Genomic DNA, 11,107 nt, shown 5'->3' on the forward strand with positions numbered 1-11,107 from the left:
CCGGGGAAAACACTGAGGACCATTTTGAGCCAATCGGGAATTTCCAAGCTCTCACATGGGGTCAAAATTTCTGGAATGTTCCTGCTCCTCTCTGTAAGACTCTGAGAGTCCATGGGATTTAACAGCTATGACACCTCCCCTAGAGAAAGAGCAATATTGTCTTGTCCTCTTTAAAATCTCTGAATTAATGAGCAGTAGTGCAAAACCCAGCCCATGAAACAAACAAACAAACAAAAATCCCCCTAAAAATCCCAAACCCACTCCCCAAAACCCAGAAAATCCAAGTAAGCAACCAGAAATGTAACTGTGATGAGTGTGGTTGTGTTGATCAGCTAAAACCCACAGGTTTGTGGGAGTTTCTCTGACATTGGCCCAACATCACCAGAAATCCTGGATAAATATGGGATCAGATTTGTGGGGACGTGCATGTGTAAAGTCCAATCCTTTGCCACTGAAGTATTAATTTTATGATTAATTAACTCAGCAGACAGTGAGGTTTTTATTATATAAATACAATATTGAGATGTAGGCACTTCAAATGTATTTTTCACAAGCCTGGTGCCAAGGAGCACAGAGCCATTCCAAGGGATGGGAGATCCATGGAAACCCTTCTAGAACCTTCCCTGTGGGTCTGCCAGGCTGAATCTGAGCCTGTGGTGTATCCATCTGAGGAGCTGTAACCAAATTTTCATCTCTCTTGCAGTTACCACACTCCAGTTTGGCTTCCTGGAGCAACCTGCCTGCTCCAGCTGGAGCAATTAAGGGATTACAGGAAACGACACGTTAAATAAAATGTTCTTTTAATGATCACCCCCCAAATACCCAAAGGCACCAGTCAACACCGTGGACTAATGACCTACAAATTGGTGGGATTCTTACACATTTGTAGCATTACAATATTTTTTCCACAGCTTCAGATGGCACATTAAGAGGAATATTTCATCTGCAACAGCTTTGTCCTGAATGCCCTTCCATGTGATTATTTAATAGAAAAAGGATCAAACCAAAACTGAGCTGGCTGCCCTCCTTGCTCCAGGTATTTCTGCAGCTCATCTTGAATCCACACCTGAATAACTCCACATTTATTTCCAATTTATCACTGTAACTCCTCTAACACCACCCAAATCCCCTCACAGATCCTCAGGCTCCAGGTAACACACGGAGAGGCAACGCCTCCACTGAGGACAATTTGCATTTCTTTTATCCATTGCAAAAACCTCTGTAACGTGTTGAGTATAAAGCTCACAAAATACATTTTAAAGGAACTACCATAAAGTATTTGCTTCAAACGGACCTTTTACAACAAAACACAAAGTTCAAAGGACATTTTTTTTTTTTTAAGGAAAGCACTTGAAACTGTAACACTTAGGTCCTGACAACATTAGATTACTTTAAGCTGTAAACCCTAAGAAGTTTTGTGATTAAATAAAATCAGCATTACAATTTCCAGGCATTATAATCATTGAACAGATTGTAACAACGAGATATAATTATAATGCAAACATGAAGCTCAGGAGACTGGCACTGAGAAAACTCTCAATTCTTTGTAGATTTAGATCTGCACATGATAAAATCAGTAACAACTGGAGAAGAGGTTCCAATATTTCATCCTACACACTGATGTGTTTTCCAAACAGCAGTCAATACATCATCCCCTTTTTAATATTACTTTTCAGAGTCATTATGACCTTGAACAAAAAAAGCCCCTCCAGGTCAATTACTGCTGCCAGGTATCAACAGAACATCTGGAACGAAATAATTAAAACCATCAGGTTTTTTTAATTGCCCCTGTAGGTGTAGATACATGAGATTTTATATATGTAAGGCTAAATAAATTACATATATATATATATATATGCTTACATATACAAAATCACAACCTCAACCCTCAGAACTGAACTACCTCTAGGTAAGAAATATAAGACCTTTTTCCATAAATTTAAAGGGTTTATTTATACCTGAGAGATTTTTGCATATTGATGTCTTTGTACCTTTGCCTGTAGGTGCTCCCCTAAGTCTTTCCTCTTTCCTGGGGTACAAAGCCCATTGCAGCCAGGTGGGTTCTTCCCACCAGCACCATGGACTTTGGCTGAGCCCTTCCTTACCTAACCTGGATCAACAGAGAGGTGACAGAATTCAATATATACCTAAATAAAGTTCTGTACAAGTGCACAGGCTGGTTTATACAAATCCACAGCGAGTTCACCACTCCTGATACTTCCACAATATCTGATTTCAAAAGTATTTTAGTGCTTTACCCAATGCATGTTTCTACTTGTTGGTTAAAAGAACACCTTAGTGTAGAATTTTTCTGGGTTTTGGATCACTGGCCATGCAGGACACGCTGAAAATGCTCCTTCCTGCCTGATCTGTTCCCTGGTTCTTGGGAAGATCAACCCATTTTTCCACCCAACAACCACGGAAACCAGGAGTGGAGGAGTAATAAATCAATGTGGCAACACTACATTAAGGTCACAGGTCAGTGCAGATGCACTGAGACTTTCCAAAAAATCTAAAGAGATTAGGAGCCCCCTCCCTCCTGAAATTTAAGGCATTTTAATGCCTGATTCCCACGGATTCCCCAGTCCAGCTCTCAGCTCCTTATCCCTGCAGATCCCAAGCAGTAGCAGGGACATGACCAACGTAAGGCTCTTACAGAATTTCACAGTGCTATTTAACATGGCAAACACCAAACTAAATGGAAAAGTTCTCTTTGTCATCCCAACAGTTCAATTAAAATGGAAATGAAAGGAATCCACCATGTCTCATTCCATTTGGCTGCTGACAGGGGGAATTCCCTCGAAGTGCTTTCATGCAAACATGGTGTTACCATAGCTGATCACAGAACAATTAGAATTGATGGTTTTATTAATTATAGTTTAACCAATGGAAAGATCTTGGTGGAAGTGGAATAAAGTGTGCTTTCAGACACCAAATTGGACATACCTGAAAAGTCAGCAAAAGTAACAGTACTCTATTCATGAAAGACATCACAAAATAATTCAGATTCACCAGCAAACCCTTCTTATGTTGTAGAAATACCAATTTTTTGCACTGTATTTTACAGAAAAAAGTTGACTTTAGTGATGATGGTCTTTGAACAATCCAAATGTACAGCAATATAATGGGGAAAAGGGAAGCTACATTTCACTGGCAATCAGACTTCACAGACCTTAGAAAATTTAGAAATGTTTGATTCACAATAGCACATTTATGGACCACATTTCTCCATAAAATAAATCAAACTCTTGTGCCCAAGTAGAAGAAATTCCCAAGGTGTGACACCTGTTGTAAATGGATGCAGTGCAGCCACTGCTCTGGAGCAGGAGGAGATGAGGATGAACAGTGACAGGGACAACACAGTGACACACAAATGTAAGAAACTCTACAGCTTGCATTTCCAGTTGGCTGTTCCCATTTTTTACCCACACCTCTTCCAAACCTCCTTTTCCTGCTAGTCCTTCTTGTTCCTTTTCCCATGTGTGGTTTTGGTGACCCCACCTTAGATCCATCTGTCCCAAACCTGCTCATCCTGGAGCAAACCCTCTGCCCATTGCTGCTACGAACACTCTGCAACCCCAGGGCGTGTTTCCCTTTCCATGCTTCCCTTTCCATAATTTAGGAGCTCTCTGGCACCATTTCCAGCATTTCATGGAGCAACTGGCACAGGGAGGCACTTATGTGACATGTTTAAAACTTATCTTTGGTAAACACTCACACACACACACAGATGTGTAACTCATGTTTTGCTTCCTGATGGTAAATCCTCGTTTGCTACCGGTGGATGTGTGCAGGTATCTAAACACAGACAGGACTTTACCAGTACAAAACAGTTTTTCAAATGCCACTGCCAAGGATTTGTTTTAATTCACCTAAAAATAGCGCCAGTCCTGGGCTTTTGGAGTTTTTTCCTGACTCTGTTTGTTGTGCATTAAAGCAGCTGTGATCAATAACAAATTAGTGATAGAAAGTGAGCCCATTCTGCTCAATTTTCACCCCCTTTCTCATTCTCTTGCCTTGGTTTTCAAAACCAATTTCATCAGAATAGTTGTACTTCTTACAGCTTTTGTTATCTGTGAGGCACATCCTGGGCTCTGTGGCTGCCTGATTTGAGCAGCCAAATCTTTCCCTGGGATCAGTGGAAATTTCAGATACACAAAATGCTGAGTCTGTTCTTGTAGGGGCATTTCCTGCTCACCAGTATAAACCAGTACTCTGGGGAGGGAAGAGACCCCGAGTCTCTGACTGACCTGAGGAATGATCAGCCACCAAGAGAGGGCCCAGCAACGTGGGTTTTCAAAGATGCAGCAAATAAATGTTGCTGGAACTGCATGGATAAAACCAAGGGATGATTGACTTTGACGTACTCAGAGCACTGTCCCTTCTAACATCAGGCATTTCTACAGAGAGGTATTTCATTGGCTTCGGTTTTCATTGACACCATGTAGACTTTTCATAATAACTTTTTTTCTTTTTTAGAACCCAGAACTTAGTGCATTTCATTTTTATAAAATTAGAATAATTTATACCCTTCTCTTTTCATTGCAAAAAAATACAGCCCAAACACATGTCAAGGTATAAACACTTCACGAATGACAGACACTTCACTTATTTCGCCTGCTTAATGGTGAGTTAGACATTGACCAACCAAACAACTTTGGCAACTTGCACAAAAATATGTCCTTAACTCAAAAGTGCTGATAAAACTCGCTTTAATGAGGCCTTTATTAAGGAGAGAACTGGAAAGAGAGGAGTGGTGAGTGCTTGGAGGTTGGAGCGTTCCTACACCATCCCGCTCTGTAGCTGTATGTGGAAAGGGTACGGCTGGTAGAACACAGGGGGTTGTCCATGGGCAATGTAGTAGTTGCTGAAGTTTCTGTCACTGATATAGGGAGCAGGCTGATAGTAGCACGTGACATTGGCTGCGTTCGGGATGATGTTCTGTTCTCCGAGCACTTTTAAAGCCAGGATTGTGATCATATTGAGGGTTTGCCTTCGCTCGTGCCCCATGAGGCAGACTGTGCTCTTGTTCACCACCCCACGCAGGGTCATCAAGTAGTCGTACTTGCTCTTCTCCTCCCCGATGAAGTGGTTGCGCAGGTACGACTCGATTTTCCTCTGCTGCTCGGCAACGTCGGGAAAATCAATGAAGAACCTGGAGCACATGTAACGTTCCAGAGATTTAATTTCAGCCTCATCCGCTGGCTTAAAGTCACGGACCAGGAGGTTGCTGTACTTCAGGAGGCCACCTCCCCTGATCTCCTCCGGGTTCCGGGTGGAGATCAGCTTGTATTTCAGGTGGTCCATGGCTTGGTTGAAGTCCCCGTACATGCTCTCGGCGATGACGGCGGGGTGGCAGTCCTGTGTCAGGGGCCGGTCTGAGGCTCTGTAGACGGCCAGGATGGAGTCCAGGATGATCTGGAAGGAGTCCACGCTGAACTCGAACTGCCGCCGCAGCGAGCTGACGAACTTCAGCTCCACGTTCTTGCCGCTGTTGTTGGACAGTGAGATGAGGCTCCAGCGGTCGTGGTCGGTGGAGACTTTCACCATCTTCTGTACGTAAGCATCTTTCATGGTCTGAGCTGTGATTTTTTGCTTGTTAACACATTTTGGCAAGAAGTCCAATAGGCAATTGAGAACTGCTTCCTTAACGACCTGGAATTCGAGCTCACTGGGAAGTTCCACTCCAAAAATGATGTCCAGGTCCTTGTAACTGGTGCCATTGTGCTTCACCAGAATGTGACTGGCAGTGGAACCATTCAGGCGGATGTCCCTGACATGGATCTGCTTCTCAATGAGCTGCTCCTTTACCATGTCGATTATATCCTTCGGCTTTACCTCCAGGGTTGGAAAATTTCCTCTCCCATGAATAGGTATAGCCTCAGTCAAAACCTGATCCAGGATTTTAATCTGATCCCAGGTGAGATAACTGAATCTGTGGTCCAAGTCCTCAGTCATTGTGATATTGGTTGGCTAAACAGGGAGAAAGAGGAATTAGAGGCAAATGTTAGAACTTTCTGGAATACCAGTGAGGACCTTTCACTTGGTTATACCAAACTTCCTCCCTCAGTGTAATGACAGAGCTGTTCATTTTAGAGACACAACCCCAGTTAATGGTCTGAGTCAACCACTGCACTTGTCACAGGCTTTTAATTGAATTTTAATGTACTCAGGTTTTAATCCTGCTGAGAAGCCATCACGTTATTGTATAACCCATGACTCAAAGTAAATGCAGCAAACCATACAGACCCAATTTAAAACTACTCAAAGGTTAATAACACGAAGTACTAGGTGGTTCTAATGGAACTCCAAATAAATTTCACCGTGAAGAGATAAAACGAGCAAAATGATCAAATTTGTTCTTTCTGTCCTGCCTAGACATTTCCCTTGATCTTCAGTGGCTTGACTACTTAAAAGTACTAAAAGACCAGGAAGTTTTTTTTTGTGAAAACCGGGAATGTTGCAACCTGCTCCCTGTTTATCCAGCCATATGCCTTGGATGAACTTTGGTCTCTGTGGATCACACACATCCTTTAATATCACTTGTGGTTTAAGGATTGGTTATCTGATAATTGTCAAGTTGTTTCCATGATGTTTCTGTGGAAAATATTCCCCTTCTAAGCCATAAGCCATGTTTTGCATTAATATATCAATGCTGCAAGTCGTGGTTTGCAGATATGGTGAGAAAACCCCTTCCAGTCTTGTGGAAAAAGGACGTCAAGAAAGAAGCACCTACAGAATACATGGGATAAAGCTCAGCTTTGGGAATTTCTCCGTTTAAAATGATATCTTGAATTCATAGCATCACATTTAACAAGGAGATGAGACACTCAGGTGGTGGCCAGGTGGCATCTGAAGGGGCTCAGTGAGGCACCAGCCGGGTGGAAGGAGTGCCTTTGGGAGTCTGCCAGCACCCAGAACCTGCTTCCGAAACACCCCCGAGTGTTTCTGCAGCCAGATGGCTCAAACATATTCTTTCAGCCAAAGCTCAAGAATAAAAATAAAGTAAAATCATACTAAGTAACAACACTACTGAAAAGTCCCCACTGTTGTTTCTCTAACCAGTGGTGACTCCATATGTACGTTGTCATACATTCCCCTTCCCTCGCCTTCAGATTCCACATTCTGGAATATTTTAGTAATTTCAAGTAACTTGTGAGCTGCCAAATGGCTTGGGAATATGGCAGAGCTCTATTTCAAATACTTCTGCTGGAATTTCAGCTTCCATTAAGCTGATCAGGAGCATGTGTAATTCCAAGCACCTTCCTGGCCTCATGACAAAGAATGGGACTAACCAGATGTTTGAAGCTGAAGGAATGTTTTAAAAGTTGGCTAAGCAGGACTGAAGTTGGGAATTTAATTGACAGTGTGAAGGTTTTGGAATAAGTCCCATAGGTCTGGCACAACCATGTAGCTCCTGGCATTGTGTACATAGTGTATAATTCCATATCCACAACAGGTATGTTTTCAGGTGTATTCAGAAATATCCACATTTTTCCTGCAGGCATTTAGAGGACACAACATTTGAACTGAAAAGGAGAGAAACTGCCCTCCACAGCACTGCCAATTTTACATGCTAATGATTTCACCATTAAATATTCATTAGAATTCCAAGCTTATTCATTTAAAACTATAGCTATGCATCCTTCAGAGCCTTTATGACAACTCAGTACAAGTCTATCCTAAAAAACAGCTTTTACAGAGAGCTAACTGCTAATTCTGGAAGTGGGACAACCTTGGGTGGAGGCGGGTTGGAAGGAGAGGGTTTTGTTCAAATGTTTTATGCTGCCATGTTGTCACCTGAGTCATTCATACAATCACAGAATTAAGGTTGGGAAAGACTTCCAAGATCATCAAGCCCAGCTTTTTATATGCCAGATTATGGTGGACCAGCCCAAATGGTCCCCTACTAAACTTAAAATTGTCAGAATTCTTTTCTAAGCAGTAGTTTTTATTATGGCATTTGTTTGATATCGCAAAACCTTGACCTTTCTGAGGCTGATGCTGTGACGTAAAAAAAAAAGGGAGCAGAGAAGGGAGTGTTGAAATTCAACCCCCTTTTAGCAGAGGGACCCTCTTCAAACACTTGGAAAGTTAGAAGATGGACGTATCCCCAAATAAGCTTAGAAATCCTTCCTTTATTGCTACATGTTTTTAGGTATTTCAGATGTTATTGCAATATACTGAGGTTTGAAACTGAAAGGAGAAGGTAATGTCAGTAAATCTCTCTTTTGTGTTGAAGAGGCATCCCTCAAAATGTCATTTCTCTGAAGTGATTCCTGGAGAATCTGAGGAGGCTTTGGGAGCTCAGTCTCACCATTAATGTTTTATGATAAATATTAAAAAATTCTGTGCTGAAATAACACCTTCAACTCTGACAAGTGAGGAAAATGGCTAGGAAAAAAAACCCAGGAATTCAGTTTTCAAAATTATTTTTAAAAAAATATTTTATTTGCAGTTAAACCTAAATAAATATTATTATTAGTAGTAGTATTTTTTATTATGTACTAATTTCCTACCAGTTTGCAATCCAATACTTTAACCCTGCACTCTCCTAGTAAGATTTAATTTTGTTATTTTCTTCAATCTTGTCTGGCAAAAAGAACAATTTCCAGGCACTTTTATTATAGTCATTAGGAACCTGATTCTCAAAGCAGGGGCAAATTTACTTACTGAGGCTCTCAGGTTAATGCCAGGAGTTATTATTAATGTAATTAACCTCAGTTACAATACATCAGCAGCAACACCGAGGTTGTAATTAGTCCAAGTGTTGTGTAAAACAAGAGATCCTGGGATGAAGGGAAGGAAACTCCCTGCACGTGACCACAGCACCTGGATGAAGCCAAGCACAAGTGAGTACTGAGCTGGTTAATTAGAAAAGGGGCTGGAAAATCACTTTATTCCTTGGAAACTGCTGCTGTATGCAATGGAGGATGATCAATTTTCACAGGAAGAGAGTGATAGGATAGGGGAATGGTTTTAAAGCAAAATAAGGGAGGTTTAGATTAAATTAGAGACATTCCTCCCTGAGAGGGTGGGGAGGCCCTGGCACAGATTCCAGAGAAGCTGTGGCTGCCCCTGGATCACTGGCAGTGTCCAAGGCCAGGCAGGACAGGGCTTGGAGCAACCTGGGATAGTGGAAGTGGAACTGGAAGCAGACGATCTTTAAGGTCCCTTCCAACCACGCCATCCTGGGATTCTGTGATCCCTGGATGCAGATTCCTCACTGGCACCCCCAATGCCAGCTGTCCCTAAGCCTTCCCTGCTGCACCCTGCCAAAGAATTCCCTTTGTGAAACTCCTTCCACACAAATACCCCAACGCATCTCAGGTGTTCCACACTCAGGGTTTTCTTGTCCTAAACTCCACATGTGTGCAAATGGAAGCTGCACAAACATCACCACCATGGCAGTGAAATTCAAAAGAGGATGTTTTTTCCACACTTCATCAATATTTTAATTTACTGAGATTCTCTCCTAGTGATTTTTCGTGAAGTTTTGTTGTTTATGGATTTTAAAATGTTACCATAAACTGCAATAGACCCTGAATCTCGTCTGATTTAAGATCTCTGCCAGAAAAAAGGATGAGGAAAAGCAGTTTTCAGGGTGTTTTGTTTTACATACACTGGCTAGAGAAGCGCAGAATAAGATGGATCAGACCCAGTCAAGTCTTATGATATATCATTCTTATTATAAGGTTAGAAAAATATTTCCCTGACTCAACTTCCAACTTGTCCTTGAGTGGTCACCTTCACCTGATAAGGCAATCACAATGTGGAAAAATGTTTGGATACTTAAACATAATATTGTTAAATTTTAGCATTTATTTTCCTATTGAAATTAGAGGCTCTAATTTTCTTTTTGGAGCAAGCAACTCTTGAGTTTGGGCTGACAATGATGCTAAAATGTTTCATTAACCACCTCTTAGCACTCCACTGTGCATGAGCTTCATCAAAAAAATCCAAGCAGATCTGGCTTTACATCTGAATGAAGCAAATGTGCCATGCTAATGACAGCTTTGATGTTCCCCACAACTTTCACAGAAACAGATACTTGCAGTCTAGAGAACAGCCTCATCAAATTTAGCTCACATTTTACTGATAAACTGTTTAGATTCTCTTTTTATATATTCCATAATGTTGATTCAGTGTGTTTTCAAAGGGTTTGCCATGTGCTGGCATTTTCAGGCAGGATACAGCTGAAATAGGTTTTGTGCAGCTGTGGCAGCTCCATCCTCTTCCCTTTGCTTCTATCTGCTCCCATGTTTTTCTGTTTACAATAAAGGTTGGGAATATTTAAATGCTTCAATTCTTTTTACTTAGCACTTGAAACTGGTTGTGCAGGGACCTCTCACAGATCACAGAACTCCAGAAAGAGGGAGGTTGGAAAAGCCCTCCAAGTCCAACCAGTGCCTGATCCCCACCTTGTCCCCAGCCCAGAGCTCTGAGTGCCACCTCCAGTCCTTCCTTGGACACCTCCAGGGATGGGCACTCCAAACCTCCCTGGGCAGCCCCTGCCAAGGCCTGGCCACCTTTCCATGAAGGAAATCCTGATGCTGTCCAACCTGTACCACCCCTAGCACACCTTGAGGCTGTTTGCCCTCATCCTGTCCCTTGTTCCCTGGGAGAAGAGGCTAAAAAAGAAATGCAGCAAAATGTCTTGGGAGCTGCTGTGGTGGCCTTGTTTTGGGGGATCACTCCAGAAACACCCACAGAAATTCTGCCATTACTCTTATTTCTGCACTGGTTTTCCTGCTTACACATTATATACATCACTGTATATGTCCATGATCTCCTGCTAAAGCTTTATTTTAATTCAAAGATCCATTTTTTTATTAAGCTGGACATTTGGAAATATTTTGTTCACTTACTTCAGAACTGCAGCTGGCATAAGCTCCAAAGGCAGGAATGTCAAATATGGAGGGACTTCCAGTCGTAATTTAAACCCAGATGAGACAAGGAGAAGGAGTAAAGCATCTGGGAAACCTAAATGGGGACATATTTAAACTGGTTTGACAGTGCTTTCCATGAGTTTTTCCTTCCATTAATGGTAATGCAGGTGGTGAATGCAGTGTTTATTTATCCTGTTATCAAGAGATAACGCATGAAT

At 41.9% G+C, this 11,107-nt stretch overlaps 1 protein-coding gene across 1 annotated transcript; it reads right to left on the reverse strand.

The window, feature by feature from the left end:
• Positions 1-4,782: 4,782 nt before the first annotated feature.
• Positions 4,783-10,894, reverse strand: TENT5D (terminal nucleotidyltransferase 5D). Its single transcript, XM_041485284.1, has 2 exons — positions 10,869-10,894; positions 4,783-5,973 (listed from the first exon to the last, which is right to left on the reverse strand). Exon 2 carries the CDS (start codon positions 5,956-5,958, stop codon positions 4,783-4,785), a length of 1,176 nt encoding a protein of 391 aa, XP_041341218.1. The 5' UTR covers positions 5,959-5,973; positions 10,869-10,894.
• Between the last annotated feature and the right edge of the window lie 213 nt (positions 10,895-11,107).

This window comes from Pyrgilauda ruficollis, unplaced genomic scaffold (genome assembly GCF_017590135.1).
Source record: "Pyrgilauda ruficollis isolate IOZ18807 unplaced genomic scaffold, ASM1759013v1 scaffold7, whole genome shotgun sequence".
Taxonomy (NCBI): domain Eukaryota; kingdom Metazoa; phylum Chordata; class Aves; order Passeriformes; family Passeridae; genus Pyrgilauda; species Pyrgilauda ruficollis.